Below are 21,872 nucleotides of genomic sequence, written 5' to 3' on the forward strand. Positions count from 1 at the left end.
GTGCCGCTTTGCAATCGAGATCAGTTTGCTGCTTTGCAATTAAGATGAGTGTATTGCAAGTGCAATAAACAGGCTCTTGTGTTGCTTCCCCCCCCCCCCCAAGGTCCATATGGATGTAAGAACATCCATCCTGTTAGAAAGCTGAAGTAATGAGTGGACTACTACCAGTCTGCTGTTGGTGCACTTTGCTGAGTCCCCCCGCCACAATGGCAGACCGGACTTGTAGTATCTTCATTGATGAACCCTGTGATTCAGAATAGGGTAGGGATGGAGAGATTGGGTTTAGGGGGAAGGTGTATGATGCTATCCTTTATGTCCCACCCTATATATATATGGGTATAACATACAACATGGTCCAAAAAAAAAAATTCCCCTTTTCCTACTATAGAAATCTATTGTTTTATTTTTTCATTTTATTTTTTTTTTTTTTTGTGCTGAACCTGTGAAAGTGTCAGAAAATATTATGGACTCACCGCGACACGCAGTCCCCTCCCTGGTAATCGCCGTCTTGCACACGCTGCATGACTTCACCTTCTTAAAGTTCTTTATCTTGAATGTGTGACAGTTCTGTCCCTCCAGGTCTTCAGGCTGTGAAAAGGGAAAACAGAGAGGATCAGAATTCATCATCAACAGTCTTTTCACATTAATTATGTCCAAGGGGCACTTCAGAAAGGAGATTGTACAATACATCTACTACTTAGCATATATATATATGGGTGTGTGTATATATATATATATATATATATATATATATATATATATATATATATATATATATAGATAGATAGATAGATAGATAGAGAGAGAGAGAGAGAGAGAGAGAGAGAGAGAGAGAGAGAGAGAGAGAGAGAGAGAGAGAGATTTTTATATATATAGATATATATCTATAGATATATATCTATATCTATAGATATATATCTATATCTATAGATATAGATAGATAGATAGATAGATAGATAGATAGATAGATAGATAGATAGATAGATAGATAGATAGATAGATAGATAGATAGATAGATAGATAGATAGATATGGCACACACAGACCTGGTTACTGGAGAATGATTCTCACCTTGAATGGCCATGTTGGGAACAATGGATATGAAAACTGTCAGATTTCAGTAACCTTCTAATGGCCACTCCACCCAAAAAACTGGAGATTTAAACCACCTGATGGGTTCTTATATCTCTCAGGAATTCCTGCAGCAAGACCCACCAGGTCTGTACACCTTCCAGGACCATTTAAAAAAGAACCAGCCCCCCCTGGTGGAGGTAACAATTATTGCACATTACAACAGGAGAAGTGAGAACACCCGAATGTAGATGGAAGCACTCCAATTCTCAGAATGGGCAGATTTGGAGCTTGGAACTATGACTAGGTTTGTGCTAGATATAGATATCTCGAGATAGATAGATAGAGATAGAGATAGAGAGAGATCTATATATCTACATAGATATCTATATCTATATAGATATATCTCTATATATATTTTAGATAGATCTATCCAAGACCCCTGATATCTCAGCAAAGCCACCCCCAACAGGGTTAAAAAATAACAATAATAAATAATAATTAAACAAAAAGAATTGTAATAAATAAATATGGTTAAATTGTAAAAATAATTTAAAAAAAATAAAATAAAAAACAAACTGACACTGTGCACTCCCCCTCCAAAAAAAGGAAGCATTGTAAAAAAAAAAAATAATAATAATAATAAAAAAATAAATTGTAAAAAATAACAAAACAATAAATTGTAAAAAGTATAATTGTAAAAAATAAGATATAAAAACCACTGACACAGTCCACGCGTTATCTCAGCAAAGCCACCCCCCCCCCCCCAACAGGGCTGAAAAATATATATAATATATAATAATAATAATAATAATAATAATGATAATAATAATAAAGAATTGTATTAAGCAAATACTGAAAAGGTTAAATTGTAAAAATAATAAAAAAATAAAATAAAAAGCACAATGACAATGTCCACTGCCCCCCCCCCCCCCCCCCAAAAAAAAGAAAGCACTGTAAAAAATAAATAACAAAAAAAAAAAAATAAAGACCACTGACACAGTTGATGCATCATCTCAGCAAAGGCACCCCCCAACAGCGCTAAAAATAATAATTAAATAAAAAAGAATTGTAATAAGTAAATACTGAAAATGTTAAATTGTAAAAATAAAATAAAACACACTGACACTGTCCACCCCCCCCCCCCCCCAAAAAAAAAAGAAAGCATTATAAAAAAATAAAATTGTAAAAAAGAATATGTAAAAAATAATAATAAAAGAAAAATTGAAAAAAATAAAATTGTAAAAAATAAATAAAATAAAAATTAAAACGACAGACACAGTCCATGCGTCACCAGTGCTGCATATTAGTGGCACTGTCACATAACCGTATCAGTAATCGGCATCGGCGAGTACTTGAAGAAGGTATCGGTACTTGTATTCGGTCTTAAAAAAGTGGCATCAGTGCAACCGGCCACTTTATTAGGTACACCTTGCTAGTACCGGGTTGGACCCCCTTTTGCCGTCATTCTTGGTGGAATAGATACAACAAGGAGTTGGAAACATTCCTCAGAGATTTTGCTCCATAGTGACATGAGAGCATCACACAGTTGCTGCAGATTTGTCGGCTGCACATCCATGATGCCAATCTCCCGTTCCACCACATCCCAATGGTGCTCTATTGGATGAGATGTGATGAGTGTGGAGGCCATTGGAGTACAGGGACCTCATTGTCCAGTGGTGAGATGATTGGAGCTTTGTGACATGGTGCATTATCCTGCTGGAAGGAGCCATCAGAAGATGGGGACACTGTAGTCATAAAGGGATGGACATGGTCAGCAACAATACTCAGGTAGGTCGTGGTGATTAAACCATTTGCCGACCACCCGCCGCAGTATAGTAAAGTCGGCTCGGCTGCACGAATCAATGTAGGTGTACGTCGATTCGTGCGCTAGCCTTTGTGGGCGCACGCCGAATTGTCAGCGGGGCAGCCAATCAGCAGGTCCAGCGTACGCGATGTGCGCCCCCCCCCCCCCTGCGATCGTTCCTGACAGAACGGGGATCTGCTGATGTAAACAAGGGGATTGGGTCCCAAAAAAGTGCTAAAAGTGTCCGATTTGTCCGCCGCAATGTCGCAGTCCCGCTAAAAATCGCTGATCACTGCCATTACTAGTAAAAAAAATTTTTTAAAATAAAAATGCCATAAATCTACCCCCTATTTTGTACACACTATAACTTTTGCGCAAACCAATCAATATACGCCTATTGGGATTAATAGATCAGTTTTTTAAATGATCAGACCAGCCCGTCTGGCACCAACAACCATGCCACGTTCAAAGCCACTTAAATCTCCTTTCTTCCCCATTCTGATGCTCGGTTTGAACGTCAGCAAGTCGTCTTCACCACGTCTATATACCTAAAGGCATTGGGTTGCTGCAAGTAAATCCCTTATACAGCCCACTTCCTGTTTCTTGTCTGGTCATTAGCCTAGTCTTATGACATCATGCACAGCTCTCTCTCACTCTCGGGAGAATTTGCCAGGAAGGGAGGGGGGGTGAGTCATAAGAGGGCCAATGAGAGCTGCAGAGCTGGAGGTGTGCCTCTGTGTGTCTGTGTAAATCCAGGACGTGAACAGGCAGCAGCTTCAGCTGCCCACAGTTAAAATGGCTGCAGCCAGCCTCAGTGGAGGGAGATTTCTGCAGCATATTTGGCAAATACAGAATCACAATATATATAAAATAATATGCAAAGTGGTTGGAGGGAAGCTTCAGAATGGTAAAGATGTTTTTATTACAAATCATGTCAGCAGACTGCAGTTCCTCTTTAACCGCTTGTCGCCCCGCCCACCGTCAAATGACGGAGGGACGGTGCGGCTCTCGTTCTGGGTGGACGTCATATGACGTTGCCCCAGAATGGGCATTCGCGGCGGGTGGCGATTGCGGCCGCGACATGTTGCTAGTTCGCGGCACGACCCCGATCTCTGTAAAGAGCCGATCACACGGCTCTTTAACCATGTGATCGGCCGTGTCCAATCACAGCTGGTCACATGTAAACATGGAAGTGTCGGTGATCGGCGCTCCTCACCACATGACAGAGTGTGTGGTGAGGAGAGCCGATCAGTGGCATTTCCTCGCAGGGGACAGCCGAACATGTAATCAGGGCACCGATCATCAGTGCCATGCTTATAGTAAAATCCCCCAGTGCCACCAGTGCCTATTAGTGATGCCAGTCACTTCTGCCTTTCAGTGTCCATCAGTGCCACCTATCCATGCCCATCAGTGCTGCCTATCCGTGCCCATCAATGCCGCCTATCAGTGCCCATCAATGCCGCCTATCAGTGCCCATCAATGCCGCCTATCAGTGCCCATCAGTGCTGCCTATCAGTGCTCCCTACCAGTGCCCATCAGTGCGGCATATTAGTGCCTCCTCATCAGTGCAGCCTATCAGTGCCGACTATCTGTGCTCATCAGTGCCACCTATCAGTTCCCACCAGTGCTGCCTATCAGTGCTCATCGGTGCGGCATATTAGTGCCTCCTCATCAGTGCAGCCTATCAGTGCCAATCAGTGAAGGAGAAAAATTACTACTTATTTCCAAACTTTACTGACAGAAACTGAGAAAAACTTTAAAAAGCCAAAAATTTAAAGAAAAAAAAATAGTACAAAATTCAAAACAAAGCAGTGATTAAATAGCACCAAAAGAAAGCTCTGTTCGTGTGAAGAAAATGATAAAAAAAATCATATGTGTACAGTGTTGCATGACCGCGCAATTGTCATTCAAAGTGCAACAGTGCTGAAAACTGAAAATTGGCCTGGGCAGGAAGGGGGTGAAAGTGCCCGGTAGGCAAGAGGTTAAGTAAGAAAACCTTACAGCTGTCAATAGAGGGGGGGGGCTTGCTGTCTGTTGAATAGCCAGCAGAGGGCAGCACAGCACACACAGCAGGCCTCAGCTATGTAAGGAGGTACAGCACAGAATGAACAAGGAGTAGCTGGATTTGTACAAACTCAGACCTTGCTGAACGTTAACCCCATGTGGATATTGAAGCAATCATGCTCAGCCTTGTTTTGCAAGATAAAGTCAATTTTTAGATGGGGGGCCAAATAACAAAAATTGTGAGCGACATCCGGAGCATCTAGAGCAGGGGTGTCAAACTCAATTTCCTTTCGGGCCGCATCAGCATTATGGTTGCCCTCAAAGGGCCGGTTACATCTGTAGGATGATGTCCAGAGCAACCCACCCCCCTCTTTACATCAGATGTCAAGAGCCCCCCTTCACAACCAGAAGTCAAGAGTCCCCCCCCCCACCCTCCTTACATCATAGTGCACCCCCCCACTTTACTCTGTGCTGCTGCTGCCAGGAAGAAGCTAGGGGTGGAGCTAGGGCAGCCACCTGTCCAGGATTCACCCGGACAGTCCGGGGTTTGAATCATGTGTCTGGGTTTCAGGCAGGCTGAAACCCAGACACAATATTCAGACCGGACTGTGTCTCCCCAAGTAACCAAATCTGTTGCTGTTCAGGAGCTGCGGGTGGCTGTCTGGGGGGGCAGGGCGATGGTGTCAGCAAGAGCAATCTGGCCACATCCCACTGCTCGCTGTGGCATGCTATGCGCACCGCATTACCACTCTCCTTTGGGCCCAGGTGTAGCAGGCCGCTATAGTGTTCGGGTTTGGCTTAAAGAAATAAGTGGCAACCCTAGGTGGAGCTGAGAAGCGGAAAGTGCAGGGTCTGGAGGAGGACCAAAGGTGGACTGGAGTCAGCTGCCAGAGTTTGCTGAATGCTGAGACCAGAGGAGGCTCTGTTGGAGAAACTCTGTCCTCTTCTCTGCTGCCGAATGCTGAAACCTGGGGAGGTCAGGGACGATCCTCTCCGCAGCTGCACAGAGAAGAGTACATTCTGGCAGAGGAGTTCTGTCCTCCTCTCTGCTGCTGACTGCTGAGACAAGGTGAGGACTGAGACACGGAGGTGCGAGGGCCACATGAAATGGCCTGGTGGGCCATTCAGCCCCGTAGATGGTCCCATGTGCAAGAGGCTTAAAAATGAACCCCTTACGTAGATGAAATATATATAAGGGAGGAGTTTGCCAGGTCTTAGATTTGCCCATTGCTTGCTTGCCTTTCACTTTCATCTTCAGAGCCAGGGGTCAGAGGTCCCCTGAGGTCTGACAGTTACTGCTCTGTCAACTGCCTGACCTCGAACACTCTCTCCCAGCACCTGAGTGTGCTTAACACTTTGAAATAACAGAACCCCATCGTTGCTTATATTCCTCTTCACTAGGATTCCCTCTTATTGAGCCAATTTTGGACTCCTAGAGGCTGGGAGACAGTATGTGAAGGCCAGGGAGTTGACCGGACACGCAGCAAGGATGCATGGGCATGCAGGCACATGGGCACACACAACTGATTCCAGCCTGGGCACCAGAAGGCCCGATTAAGGAACAGAACAGAGTTAGAAATTTGCTGGATGGTCTTAAGCTATTATTCTACAGCCAGAACCTGTTTCCAGAGATCTTCTCCTCTGTTGCTGACCTGGCCTGCTCTTGAACTTGTTTCTATTCTGCCTGCCTCTTAATAACCCACCTTGTCTTTTGACCTTCATTGGTGAACTGGATTTTTTTTTGACCCTGTATTTGATTTCTTGCCTGTTGCTGACCCGACCTATCTTGGACTTTGTTCTGCCTTGCCTTTCCAGCCTGGCCACCCAAAAACACCAGAATTTGAGGCACAGGAGCTAAAGGCCCAGGGTGCATGAGGCCGAATACTTGCTGATGCATTGGTGACCTGGCTTGTTTCTGACCCAGTCTTCGATTGCTCGCCTGTTGCTGACCCAACCTATCTTGGTTCTGCCTTGTCTTTCCAACCTGGCAAGTTCCTGACCACAGTTCATCTCTGCCTCAATGTTGTGACCTCAGTCTGCCTCCTGACCGCAACCCTGTTTGGTAACTTGCTTGCTGTCAGTCTTCACAGTTGCCAATCTTAGCTTGTCCCCGAAGGTTAGTACCACTCTCATAGACTTTTACAGACTGCTGTGCACAACTGGACAGTGCACCTGTACCTTCTGGCCACCCAAAATGCCAGAATCTGAAGCACAGGGGCTAAACAACCAGTGTGCATGAGACCTAAAACTTGCCTATTCTTTCGAGAACTGGCTAATTTTTTTACCCTTTGATTGCTTGCCCGTTGCTGACCCAACCTATCTTGGACTTGGCTCTGCCTTGCTTTTCCAACCTGGCAAGTTCTTGACCACGATTCGTCTCTGCTTCAATGATGTGACCTCGGCCTGCCTCCTGACCACAAACCTGTATGCTAACCCGCTTGATATCTGTCTTTATGGTCACCAACCTTAGCTTGACCCCAAAGTTAGTACCACTCAGTACAGCCTCCCGCCCCATCTAACAGCTGCATTTTTCAGCCTCTCATAGACTTTTTCAGACTGCTGGTGCAGAGCTGGACAGTACACCAGTGCCTTCTGGTCCACCCAAATATGCCAGAATCTGGCAAAGGGGCTAAATGCCCAGTGCATAATAATACTTGACTATTTATTGGTGACCTGGCTCGTTTCTGACTCTGTCTTCAATTGCTTGCCTGTTGCTGACCCAGCCTATCTCGGACTTGGTTCTGCCTTGCCTTTCCAACCTGGCAAGTTCCTGACCACGGTTCATCTTCGCTTCCCTGATGTGACCTCAGCTTGCCTCCTGACCCCAACCCTGCCTGCTTGCAGTCTGTCATCATGGTTGCCGACCTTATCTCATCTCAGACTACACTTTCAGCCTGCCGTGTGTTCCTTTCAACTGCTGTTCCAGTCTGCTCCTCTGTAGCCCCTTTTGTGGACTTCTCCTTGATGATGTCCTCATTGGGGTGGGCAAGCACCTAGCAGTCAAGTCTTCTACCAGAAGTGAGCATCTGCAGATTAGACTTTTCGGCAACCCATGCCAATCTGCGTCCCTCTCATCCCCTGTTCTCCACTCCAAGGGAGCTGGACCGGAGGTCTAGGGAAGGTCCTCTTGTCACTTGGGCCTATAACCAAATATGTAGTACGGGGTGGCAACTGTCAGATTTTGGGGGTGGCTTCTGACCCCTGACCCTTAGGCTGAAGTAAAAAAAAAAATCCTAATTTGAGATTGCATTATAATAATCTAGGACTCCATATTCAAATTCTTGGGCAATCCCAGTATTGGCCAGTTCTTCTGAACAAGGTCCAAAGTGCAAGGACTGGCAGTTAAGTGGTTAACACGCGTGTGGTTTGCATAGAGTTTTTCCCTGTGAAATCTCTCCTGGATCAGAGCCCGACGCTGAGCTGTATTGTTCCATCCTGTACAAGTTTTATTCAACAAAAACTTCTCCAGACTCAGGAGGGGTCATCAGAATAAGCAAGAAAAAAAAGGGATAGACCCGCCCCCAGCCCCCCCCCCACCCCCCCTCTTGTTGGCCGCTTTCCCTCTTCCGCTGCCCCGTCTGCGACCACCCAAGTGTTCTGGTCCTGATTATCCTTATTAATGACATCTGGATCCCAGCTGAGATGGAGAGACCTTTCAGGATAGCAGAAGGTGAAAGCTGAGAGAGCGACGCATTGATCGCTCGCTACGGAGCGACGTATTACATACAGCCCCAAGGGGGATACAAATAGAAAGAAAATAATGATAATAGTTTCCTTTTATTGTAGTTTTCTGTACTTTGTGGTTTTATTTTTTTCTACACCTCGGCTGAGATGTCCAATTGGGGTGTAAAAAAAAATGGGCAAAAATCGATGGATTTGTCCTCAAAGCTATATACAAAAATACAATACAGTTAGGCTCGGTTTCCACTAGTGCGACTTATCATGCAACTTGGGACTGCAAAGTCGCATGACAAGTCGTTCCCCATGATTTCCAATGAGTATCGTTCATATCTGTGCGACTTCAAGTCGCAGCGACTTCAAAAGTAGTCCCTGCACTACTTTGGTACCACTTTAATGCGACTTGAAGTCCATAGACCTCAAGAATACACAATCATTGTTTCCTGTCGCATCAAAATCGCGGCAAAAAAATTGCGGTAAAATCGTGCGACTTTGGGGTTGCAATAGTGGAAACCGAGCCTAAACCTTAATTTTTTTATTCCTTTTAAATAACAAACATGTTATACTTACCTGCTCTGTGTAATGGTTTTGCACAGAGCAGCCCCGATCCTCTTCTCTGGCTCCTCCCCCTCTGCTGAGTGCCCCCCAAAGCAAGCCGCTTGCTCTGGGGGGGCACTTGTGCGTGCTCACTCCCGAGCCAGCTCTGCGTGTCCATTAACACACCCAGAGTGTGGCTTGATTCCACCCCATCCCCCCCCCCCCCCCCCGGGTTCCTCCTTCCTGGCTGTGATACCAATGGCTAATGCTGCTGTCTCTGAGCCAATGAGGAGTTCTGTCCTCCTCTCTGTTGCTGACACAAGGTGGGGGGGACAGAGATGAGGGTGGAGCCGCAGCTGCAGGAGAGGTGCGAGGGCCACATGAAATGGCCCGGTGTGTCGGATTCAGGACCCCGGGCCTCGTGTTTGACACATGTGGGCTAGATGATGCTGGATGTCCTCCCAGCCAGGAAATGAGGCGGGACTCTACCTGACTTGCTGCAGCTTCTAATGCACATAGTGGGAAGCCCACAGTGTGCAGTGAAGTTAGAGTAAACCATTTCAGAGCTGAGGAGGAGCCGGTGCAACTGTGCAAGACTGAAGGGAAGGCTGGGGAGTCAGATGAAGTGCGACATCCCGAGCGACTTCAATTCTTTCGAATTTTTGTTCTTATTTTTCTAATTTTAGGATTTTATTTCTTATTTTCGGATTTTTGAATTTTCGAATACCGCATCTAAACGAATGGAAGGCAATGAATTCAAACTTTTCCGAAGTTACGAATTTTTGCGAAATAACGAATTTCGATCATAACGAATGACCTGAAAAAAACAAACAAACAAATGAAACTAAAACGAACAAATGTTTCGGCGGTGCACATATCTAATAGTATCTAATATCTAATATAATATAATATAACATATCTAATAGTTAGTAATATTATTGGAAGCGTTCCAATGTTCCGCACTCTCCTGAACCCAGTGGAGGTTACATGAACATCCTTTGTTGCGCCTCCTGTTGAACTGAAGACAGACTGCGCCATGTTGCAATCATCATGACCCAGGCCGCTCTGTATTTTTACAGCTGGGGATTGACTGACAGCTCCCAGTGTGCTCCCAATGAAACACACGCTGTGCCTGCATGCCATGCCTGGACCCCCCCCCCCCCCCCCCCTCCTAAAAAAAAAAAACAAAAAAAAAAAAACACAGAAGAGTTTAATCACCAACTATAGATAATAGATGTGAAGTGTTATGATCACCGACCCCCCAGGGAGACCGAAAATTCCATCAGAACCCGGACTGAAGACTTGACAGAGGTGACAATCCTTTATGGGAGAATGAAGAATGACAATCAAAACATATCACCCGGGTGCTACATTGTATTTGTACGGGAGAACGGTCACATCAGATTTGTGACATGTATCTATTTCGTTATAGAATAGAACTGTATTGTTTATAAAACTGAAACAATGTTTATACTACAATCCACAATTCCATAAACATTCGGGACGCTGAGTAAAATCTACATAAAAACACTAAATGATATCATAAAATACAAAATACAAAAATACAATAAAATCTACAATGCAATGATCTGCAAATCTCATAAACCCGGATTTTATTCAAGAAAGAAAGAACAAACGTTTAACCACTTGAAGGCCCGGCCTATTCGAATACTTCTCTCCTACACGTAAAAATCTGGATTTATATTTGCTAGAAAATTACTTAGAACCCCCAAACATTAGGGTGCCGCCACCCTACCCATGTGTCCGGCCCCCTAATCTACATGCGGGGTGCCGGACGCATGAATTCCAATTGTTTTTTTTGTTTGTTTGTTTTTTTAAGCACGTAATTAGAGCACGAGTCTCTAATAGGCTTCAAAAAAGGGTGGTGGGCTCGGGGTGCAGTGAGCCCACCCAGTTGTGTGACAATACCGAATGAATATGTATTCTGCTACATATTTTTGGTAAAAAAAAAAAAAAATCCCAATAAGCATATATTGATTGTTTTGCGCAAAAGTTATCATGGACGCTGGGCCCGCTGATTGGCTGTGTCCAATCACAGTGGGTGTGTGTGCCCCCCCCCCCCCTCAGACCAGGTACATTGTTTCTCGCAACCAGGCCCCCCGTCCTGCCGCAGTATATGTGCGGTTGGCGGTCCAGAACTGGTTAAGCATTCCCTGAATGGCACCTGTGCCAGGAAAGTGACCTCCTGTGTTCACAATGCAGCAAGGAAGACACTTGTATTGGTTGTGATCACCGGAGTAGTGGCGTCTATTACAGTCATTTCCAGCTTCCAGGGTTGCTCCTCCAGGTATGGCACATACAGATTTACGTTGGTCCAAGTTGGAACTATGTCAAAACCGCCACACCTGGAATTATCTTTAAAGAGGGAGTCCACCCAAACCGCAAAAAAAAAAAAAAAAAAAAATATTAAAAGCCAGCAGCTTCAAATACTTCAGCTGCTGACTTTTAATACATGGCCACTTACCTGTCCCAGGGTCCAGCGATGTCGGCAGGGGACGCCGAGAACCCGCTCGGTTCTCGGCAGCTGCCGCCGCCATCCTAGGTGAGGGAATCAGGAAGTGAAGCGTTGCGGCTTTACTTCCCGGTTCCCTACTGCGCATGCGCGAGTCGCGCTGCGCATCGTAAGTGGTCCCCGCTATCTCCTGGGAGCTGTGTGTTTCCCAGGAGACAGCGCGGAGGGACAGGAAGAGGCATAGACTCCCATGGGAGTCTATGCCGGAAGTGGGTGCAAATACCTGTCTTAGACAGGTATCTGCACCCCCCTCCCCCCTGAAAGGTGCCAAATGTGACACCAGAGGGGGTGAGGGTTCCAAAAAGTGGACGTTCCATTTTTGTGTGGAACTCCGCTTTAAACACTTAGATGCATGGAGTCAGCTGATATATTTGAATGAGCTGCCCAACGCACCACAAAGGAGTCAGAATCATGCCAGCAACATTTTCAGCAGCGCACCACAACACGTGTTGGGCCCCTTTCACACTGGGGCGGTGGGTGCGTCGGCGGTAAAGCGCCGCTATTTTTAGTGGCGCTTTACCGTCAATTTCATGGCGCTATTCGGTCGCTAGCGGGGCGCTTTTACCCCCAGAATCATGCCAGCAACATTTTCAGCAGCGCACCACAACACGTGTTGGGCCCCTTTCACACTGGGGCGGTGGGTGCGTCGGCGGTAAAGCGCCGCTATTTTTAGTGGCGCTTTACCGTCAATTTCATGGCGCTATTCGGTCGCTAGCGGGGCGCTTTTACCCCCCGCTAGTGGCCGAGAAAGGGTTAAAACCACCTGCAAAGCGCTGCTGCAGCAGCGCATTGTCGGCGGTATAGCCACACTGCCCCATTGATTTCAATGGGCAGGAGCGGTGGAGGAGCGGTATACACACCGCTCCTAAGATGCTGCTAGCAGGACTTTTTTTAGTGTCCTGCCAGTGCACCGGTCCAGTGCGAAAGCCCTTGGGGATTTCACATTGGAGAGACAGGAGCGGCTCTATCAGGGTGCTTTGCAGGCGCATTTTTTAGCGATGTAGCGCCTGCAAAGCGCCCCAGTGTGAAAGGGGTCTAAGTGAGTTATCGTGTGTATCACTGCACTGCAATGTACAGCCATATTGGCCAGTTGGGTTGGGGTTATTCGCAGTCCTGTCAAAGTGAACTGGTAAAGGGTCCTCTATACGCTATTAAAAATCAATAGACAAGTGCACTGCTGAAATTTTTTTTTTTTTTTTCTCGGGTCATTCGTGACGATCGCAATTCGAAAAAAAAGGGACAATTTGTAAATTTAAAAAAATTGTAAATTCGAAAAATTCGTATAGTCGAAAAATTCAGAGATTCTAAAATCTGAAATGACTAATAATAACTTAACTATTACATTATCGGTACTGGAATTTCCTTTCAGATTTGGCTGTTAGTGAACGTAATGAATACAAATTTATCCGAAGTTACGAATTATCCGAAATAACGAATGCCGCATCTAAACAAATGGAACGTAACGAATTAATAATAATAAATAACTATAATAATAAGAAACTTTTTATTTTATTACTATTTATTATTCATTTGTTCAGTTCCATTTGTTTAGATGCGGCATTTGTTATTTCGGATAATTGGTAACTTTGGATAAATTCGTATCCGTTACGTTCACTAACAGCCAAATTTGAAAGGAAATTCCAATACCTATAATTTAATAGTTAGTAATAGTCAAGTTATTATCAGTTAGTTATTTAAGATTTTCAAATTTCAAATTTCTGAATTTTCGAATTCTAAATTTACAAATTTTTTCGAATTTGCAAATTTTTTCAAATTTACGATTTTACAAATTTTTACGAATGTACAATTTTTTCCGAACGTACACATTTTTACGAATATTCAGAAAAGTTTGTTAAACAGGTTTTCGTTAATTCGGATATTTCTGAATTAAAGAATTTGTCGAAATTCGTTAAAAAACTAATTTGGCACAAAATGAATTGCACATGTCTATCAATTTCATTATTACCTCAGTTTTTGAGTCCCCCTGTACCTGTTCATCCTGACAGTGGATCATCATGTAACGTGCCAAGCTGTCCAGGAAGTTACAGTAGTTACAGCTCTTGGACCGTACCATATAACACTACCTGCTTACAATGGTCAGCTTTTTAAACAAACAAAACAAAAAAAAAAAAAAAAAAAAAAGAGTAGAGTTGTACGTGCAAATTTCTCAATGTTTTATCCCTTTAAAGGTCCTGCAAATATAGAAAAATACTTTGTTGATCTGCAAGTATGATATATTTTACAGACCAAACAGTTCATTGTTAGGGCTTACATACATTTTAATTCAATTTGAAACTACTGTGCATGTCCATCTAAGACTAAGCCTCAAATATGGTAGCATCTTCTTTAGCTAAATCATAGTGCTCTGGGAATCCTTTGTCGTGGATTAAATATTTATTCAAGAGTTTTAATTCTATAAGCAAACATTTTGTTTTTAGTAATGTCTTTTTGCCGTTGTATTCAGCTGATCTAAGTTCTATTTGTAGCTAGGATTGTAAACACGACTGATCTCAATGATCAGTTTATTTAAGCTGCTTATGCATGCATAGTTTTTATACCTGGAAGCATTGAGTCAAATTGGGTGGGTATCATTGAATGTGTATCTGGCAAACAAATCATTTTTTCCATTAATAATTTTTTTGTTTCTATTAAAGAACTATTACTATTCAGGCAAGCGCAAGTCTTCAGCCAGGTAGACCAATAATTGATGCAACAAAAGTAAAACGCCTTCAGCATGGAACTTGTGAAGACAGAGAAGAGATCAAGAGATAAATGACGGCAGAAATTCTAAAATCGAATGAAGTACGGATGTTGAGTGGGTGACCCTGAGATGCACTGGCAGGCCTAAGGACTCTCCCCCCACCCCTCATGATGGATGTCGAGCCTTTTGGGTGGTAGAAGAGGGAGTCATGTGTACCTCAATATCTACAATTACCAGATTTTTCTTCAGCAGGAGGGTGGTGGGGAAGCGCACAGAAGAGAAGCATGTATTCCTTACTGCTCTAAAGTGAACCTTTTACTTTGTCCTGCATGGGCAAAATAGTCCTCATTAAGAATCGGGAATCTTGGGTACAGACTGGGACACTTCCCATTTTATAGGATTGTAATTTTTCCAACCTTGTGGTAACAGTTCATAGAAGGTCCATTTCTGTTCCAGCATGTGTGCCCGTGTACAAAGCCAGTCCTGACCTCAATCCTACTGATCACTTTGCGGATAAATTGTAATGAGCTAGGTCTTCTCATCCAACACCTCCAGAAAGACATGGTTTGAGGAGTTTGGTGTGGAGGAACTCAAGTGGCCTTCACAGTACCCTGACCTCAACCCTACTGAACACCTTTGAGATAAATAGGAAGGAGCCAGGTCTTCTCATCCAACATCTCCATAAAGACATGGTTTGAGGAGTTTGGTGTTGAGGGAACTCAAGTGGCCTTCAGGCAGCCCTGACCTCAACCCTACAGAACTTCTTTGGGGTTAACTGGAATGAGCTGGGTCTTTACATCCAACATCGCCATAAAGACGTGGTTTGATGAGTTTGGTGTGGGGGGAACTCGAGTGGCCTTTAGAGAGCCCTGACCTCAACCCTACTGAACTTCTTTGGGGTTAACTGGAATGAGCTGGGTCTTCTCATCCAATATCTACATAAAGACATGGTTGGATGAGTTTGGTGTGTAGGAACTCAAGTGGCCTTCACAGAGCCTTGACCTCAACCCTACTAATATGTTTGAAATGATTTTGAAAGTCAATGGTGCGCCAAGTCTTCTCAACCAACCTCACAAATGCTCTTTTGGCTGATTGGGCCAAATTCTCACAGACACGCTCCAAAATTTTCCCAGAAGAGTGAAAGCTGTTATAGTCACAACGCTAGGCCAACTTCATATTAAATGTCAGTGGTTTTGGAACGGGAGATCCAACAACCTCATTCAGGTGTGATAGTCAGGTGTCCACAAACGTCTGATATATAGTCTAGTCAGTGCTTGTCTCTTTGTTCTCCCAGGAATACAAGTCACTTTTGGAAATATCCTTGCAAATGAATTCAAATATACCGGAATCTATGTGCCTGCCCGACCACTATGTTGTCCCCACATCAAGGTGAATGAGGACTTTGAGAATGATTTCTGGGGCAAATGTCATGTCTTTGAGAGTTTCCTGAATTTTTGGTGAAACGGGATTTGAAAAAGTCTACATTTTTTTTCAGTACAAAAGATAATTCATTTACAGATGCAATTCTTTTGTCTTTTTGCCTACAAGTCTGGCCGGCGCGGTCTTTTGTCCTTTGCGCTCCGTCTCAGAGCGGTGTAACCATTCTGGTGAAAAACACAAACTTTTCACCTGATCTATAAAAATGTTTAGCGCTGACCTCCAGCTTCAGAGCTTTTGAATAGCTGAAATCGAGACGAGATGGCGAGATTAGACACCTGTATCCGAAACCCTTTGGAGGGGGGGGGGGGGGAGGGATTTTACTGGGGAATGAGCAAAACAGAGCCAAAACTTTTCATCGACTTTTTATTTTTTTCTTTTGCATTTGGGCAACTTTAAAAAAATGCATCTTAAATTGCCTTTTTCTGGGGGGGGCCATTTTAACCATGAGGTTGGGTGAAAGGATAAGCAAAAGAAGATCCCGCGCTGAGAAAATTAATCATTAAATACACTAGTAAGAAGCAGCAGCACACAGAGCGATAACACAAAAAAAAGTCTATAAAATTGGGGAAGCTGTGCTAAAAAAATGGTGCTAAATAAGTCCACAACAGTTGACATGAAGACAAAGAAGTCGATTGAGAATATTAAGGGTCATAATAACACTGCAGTGTACACACACAAGCAAAGTGCCCGACCACCGTAGCTGTAGATTGAGCTTACCGGACAGCAAGCCTAAAGGGCAGGTGGCTCTAGCTCAGCCAAGGCCTCCAAGCTTGCAGATGACCACAATAGGAACAGTAATTCGGATGGTGAAGATCGCTCACTAGGACCCGCTGCGGCGTCCGTCCACTCAGAAGTAAAAAGAACTGGCCATAGTGTAATATATTCCGAACATCTTTTAATAAGATCAAGTAATACACTTACAATTGGGAGGCGATAACATTGCATAAAGGAAAGCCGGCCGGCATAAACAAAAGACGGAGCCCATCCTCCTACTCCGATCACGTAGTGACGTCACCATCATCCCCGATCCTCCCCTTCTTGCACTGTCACCAATCCATCTGCTGATAGAACACAGCCCTAGGAGGCACTCTGCACATGCTCAGTCTGGTGTGTATTGCTAGAGAGTTTTTTTTTTTTTTCTTCTTGGGAGGGTGCATGTGATCGGCACAGTACCAATCAGCACTGTCCAGACAGAGGGTCAGGGGTCCTGCAGCCTCAAAAGGACAGTCAGAGGAGAATGAAAACTCCTCCTACAAGTTTTAACCAGACACTGATAGAAGTCACAAGACTGCTATACACTGCTTATGAGAAAAGGTATTTAGCAGTTTATATTTACTAAAATAATTGCATTTCCGTGTTCTGTGTACTGTGGGGAGACCAGATATAGTGACTGCAGGGTCCTGGGTTTAGTAACACTTTAATGGCACCAGTGCATGTCTACTAAAGGGCAGCATGTTTCTCTATAGCAGGGATATGCAATTAGCGGACCTCCAGCTGTTGCAAAACTACAAGTCCCATCAGGCCTCTGCCTCTGGGTGTCATGCCTGTGGTCGTCAGAGTCTTGCTGTGCCTCATGGGACTTGTAGTCCTGCAGCAGCTGGAGGTCCACTAATTGCATATCCCTGCTCTATAGGGTGGGTTTACTAAAGGCAAATACACTGTGCACTCCGCAAGCTCTTCTGACTTCCATCATCCAATCATATGCAGGCAAAAATGCGTTTTTTTTTTTTTTTTCCTTGCACGTGATTGGGTATTCTTCTCAAAGTGAAGCTTTACCTCATTTACTAAGCTCTGGAGCAACTGCACTTGCAAAGTGCACAGTCTATTTACCTAAATCCACCCCCTATCAGGGGAGTCAAACTCAATTTCATCGTGGGCCGCATCAGCATTATGATGGTCCTCAAAAGGGCCGGTTGTATCTGTAAGACTAGATGTCCAGAGCCACCCCACCATCAGCAGTTGAGTCCCCCACTCTCCCTTACATCACAGTGCACCCTCCTTCCTTATGCTGCTGCTGGGAAGAAGCTGGATGCATTGCTTGAAAGCAGAAAGTAGGGGTCTGGAGGAGGACCAGAGGAGGGCTGGAGCTCTCCTGCAGCTGCAGGCGAGGTGTGAGGGCCACATGAAATGGCCTGGAGGGCCGGATTCGGCCCGCGGGCCTTGTGTTTGACACCTGCGCCCTATGCTGTCACAAACCTCCCAACTTTTTGAGATGGGAATGAGGAACACCTATCTGCAAAAGTATGCAGGCATAGGACACACCCCTTGCCACGCCCCCTTAAAGGAGAATTGTACAAAAAAAAAAAAAAAAAAAAAAACAAGATTGATTAAACCCACAAATGTTTTTTTTTTTACCACTACTATTCCTTTATATTGACTTTTGGAATTTACAAATGCAGCAATTTAGAAATCAGATGAAAGGTTTAGCGCTGGAAAACACTTTTTTGATAGATAAAAAGTGCATTTTATATACAACTATATAAATCAGACCAAAATGAGGGACAAATGAGGAGGAATGAGGGATAGGGGGATAAAATCAGGGACAGTCCCTTGAAATCAGGGACAGTTGGGAGCTATGGTTGTCAGACAAGCATGCGATTTACACGCATTCCCAACAACGCATAGATGTGATGTGAACCTGTCCTTATATGTAAATCAGCCACTGGTTTTAATGGCTTTGAAATGAGTTTCTCCAGTTTTCCTAAATGGCCCTAAAGAACGGCAGTTTGTTGCAGCAGAAGTAATTAGCACTGTTGTGTAAACACACGCGGGAGGGGCGAGCGAACGAACGAACGCTCGGAGTAATTGCCACTGTAACAGTGTTTAGACACCGTAATGACTTGTTATCTGAAGGGCTGTAATTATATGCTGATTACATTTTTACAGCTGTGTTTAATGAACACGTAATTAAGAGAGAGGCTTTTGACTGCAGCTAAGCCGGGATAAAGTGCTATTGACACAACTGCCAGATAGAGAACAATATCGCAGGGCGGGCGGGGGTGGGGGGGGCATCCTAAGGGGGGCATCCCCAGGGTTTGCCCATATATGGGCGGGTAGATCGGTAAACTATGCAGTCGTTAAAATTACCTTTTTTTTTTTTTTTTTGCTGCATTTAAAGAGGAGATCATGTTTGTATGGCGCTGTAGGAGGAAGACGCTCGTTTACACGGACGCCGCATCTTCTCCGAGGTCTTCTATTAAAGCCGAACTCCATTTTGTTTTTCTACACTTTACAAGCTGGCCCAAACAAACTGCGTCCCTAACCACTTAAGGACCCGAGCCTCTTTTTGCGATTTGTTGTTTACAAGTTAAAAAACAGTTTTAGTTTTTTTTTTGCTAGAAAATTACTTAGAACCCCTCAAACATTATACATTTTTTTTTCTAACACCCTAGAGAATAAAATGGCGGTTGTTGCAATGCTTTCTGTCACACCGTGTTTGCGCAGCGGTCTTACAAGCGCACTTTTTAAAAAAAAAAAAAAAATGTGTCACTTTTATTCCTATTACAAGGAATGTAAACATCCCTTGTAATAGAAAAAAAGCACGAGAGGCCCTTTTAAATATGAGATCTGGGGGGTCAAAAAGACATCAGATCTCATATTTACACTAAAATGCAATAAAAAAAAAAAAAAAAATTGTCATTTAAAAAAAATAATGTAAAAAAAAACGCCCTTTAAGATCTATGGGCAGAAGTGACGTTTTGACGTTGCTTCCGCCCTGCAATGATATGGAGACGGGTGGGGGCCATCTTCCCCTCACTCGTCTCCATACCCAGCAAGGGTGAAGATCCGACCGCCTCCGCCAGTGCCAACGGCTGCGGTAAACGGTGTAGGGCACCGGAGCGCGGCGGGAGGGAGGGGCCCCTCTCCTGCCTCCAATAAAAGTGATCTTGCGGCGAATCCGCCGCAGAGACCACTCTTATTGGAAACTGGACCGCCGGCCGAAGAAGAGGATACCTGGGTTATGGTAGCTAGCTGCTGCCATAACAACAATATTCCTCTTCAAACTTAGGACGTATATCGGCATGCGGCGGTTCGTAAGTGGCTAACATGCGAGGCCGCTGTATGTGCCAAAAAGCGCCAGTACCTAAATGAACCACTTGCTGACCGCCTACTGCAGATGTACTGCGGCAGGTCGGCTCTATTGCGCGAAACGATGTACCTGTATGTCATTTCATGCAATAGCCACTGGGAGGCAGCACACACTGCTGATTGGACACAGGGGATGCCGATCAGCGGGTCCAGCAGAACCTGGTGTCCGCCGGCCACCTGCAGCCCTTCCCGGGAGAGGCAGAACAGCGATCTGCCTATGTAAACAAGGCAGATCGCCGTTCTGACAGGCGAGAAGATAGAGATTGGTGTTCCTGTGATCTCTGTCTTCACCCAGTCAGAGCACCTCACCCACACAGTTAGCAAGCACCCCTCCTAGGGACACATTTAACCCTTTGATCGCCCTTGATAACCCCTTCCCAGCCCAGTGTCATTAGTACAGTGACAGTGCATATTATTAGTGTCACTGGTCCCCAAAAAAGCATCAAAAGTGTCAGTTAGGTGTCCCGCTGAAAATCGTTGATCGCCGCCATTACTAGTAAAAAAAAAAAAAAAAAAATCCATGAAAATATCCCATTGTTTGTAGACACTACAACTTTTGCTCAAAACCAATCAATATACACTTATTGGAATTTTTTTTACCAAAAATATGTAGCACAATACAAATTGGCCTAAATTGATGAAGAAATTCGATTTTTTTCAATTTTTTTTTTTAATTGGACGTGTATTATAGCAGAAAGTAAAAAAAAAATCGTTTTTTTTTTTTTTTTTCTTCGAAATTGTCTATCTTTTTTTGTTTATAACGCAAAAAATAAAAACCGCAGAGGTGATCAAATACCACCAAATGAAAGATCTATTTGTGGGAAAAAAAGGGCATCAATTTTATTTGGGTACAGCATCGCACGACCGCGCAATTGTCAGGTAAAATAACACAGTGCCGTATCGCAAAAAATGGCCTGGTCATTTTAAGGGGGTAAAACCTTCCAGGGCTGAAGTGGTTAAAGTGCAATCTGTGACTCCATGAAAATAATATTCATTAAACAAGCAAGAAAGTCCATTGTTTTCATTGAAAAAATTGATTGGTGTGTAGATCAATCACATTTTCAAATAATCAATGCCAGTGGTCTTAAAGTGACAGTGCAGCGCTATTCCACTTCAATTCACTCGATGTTCGCTGTGCCCCGAACCCCAATGGGTCCAGACTCACCAAATGTAGTTGACCTTTTATGATTGATGCCAAAATGGATCAAAAGAAAGCTTCCCACAGCTCGGCTGTACGTGGCTAGGTGTCTTTAATGCGGTTTCTTTTTACACCTAGACACACACAGCGGAGCAGTGTCCGATCGAATTCATCCCAAACGTGTTCTGTCAGGTTGAGGTCAGGACTCTGTGCAGGCCAGTCAAGTTCCTCCACCCCAAACTCGCTCATCCATGTCTTTATGGACCTTGCTTTGTGCACTGGTCCAAATCATTTGGTGGAGGGGGGGATTATGATGTGGGGGTTGTTTTTCAGGGGTTGGGCTTGGCCCCTTAGTTTCAGTGAAGGGCGTCAGCATACCAAGACATTTTGGACAATTTCAGGCTCCCAATTTTGTGGGAACAGTTTGGGGACGGCCCCTTCCTGTTCCAACATGACTGCACACCAGTGCACAAAGCAAGGTCCATAAAGACATGGATGAGCCAGTTTGTGGTGGAGGAACCTGACTGGCCTGCACAGAGTCCTGACCTCAACACCTTTGTGATGAATTAGAGTGGATACTGAGAGCCAGGCCTTCTCGTCCAACATCGGTGCCCGACCTCACAAATGCGCTTCTAGAAGAATGGTCAAACATTCCCATAGACACACTCCTAAACCTTGTGGACGGCCTTCCCAGAAGAGTTGAAGCTGTTATAGCTGCAAAGGGTGGGCCAACTCAATATTGAACCCTACGGACTAAGACTGGGGTGTCATTAAAGTTCATGTGCGTGTAAAGGCAGGCGTCCCAATACTTTTGGTAATATAGTGTATATTGAACATTATGTGCGGCCCTTTGGTGATGTCAGGGGCCACATCGG

At 44.4% G+C, this 21,872-nt stretch overlaps 1 protein-coding gene across 9 annotated transcripts in view; it reads right to left on the reverse strand.

Moving 5' to 3' along the window:
* The window catches only part of TNS1 (tensin 1), a 673,270-nt gene that overhangs the window by 456,524 nt on the left and 194,874 nt on the right, over positions 1-21,872 (reverse strand). For 8 of the 9 annotated variants that reach the window (XR_012245040.1, XM_073634389.1, XM_073634393.1 and 5 more), the window contains exon 2: positions 474-588. Coding sequence is in view for 8 of the 9 variants with exons in the window: in XM_073634389.1 (XP_073490490.1) it covers positions 474-588 (115 nt within the window). In the remaining variant the exon portion in view is untranslated. Of the gene's footprint in view, positions 1-473; positions 691-21,872 lie in introns of those variants that run through there. The other variant, XM_073634395.1, reaches the window with a different exon arrangement.

Source organism: Aquarana catesbeiana, linkage group LG06, assembly GCF_042186555.1.
Source record: "Aquarana catesbeiana isolate 2022-GZ linkage group LG06, ASM4218655v1, whole genome shotgun sequence".
NCBI classification, from domain to species: domain Eukaryota; kingdom Metazoa; phylum Chordata; class Amphibia; order Anura; family Ranidae; genus Aquarana; species Aquarana catesbeiana.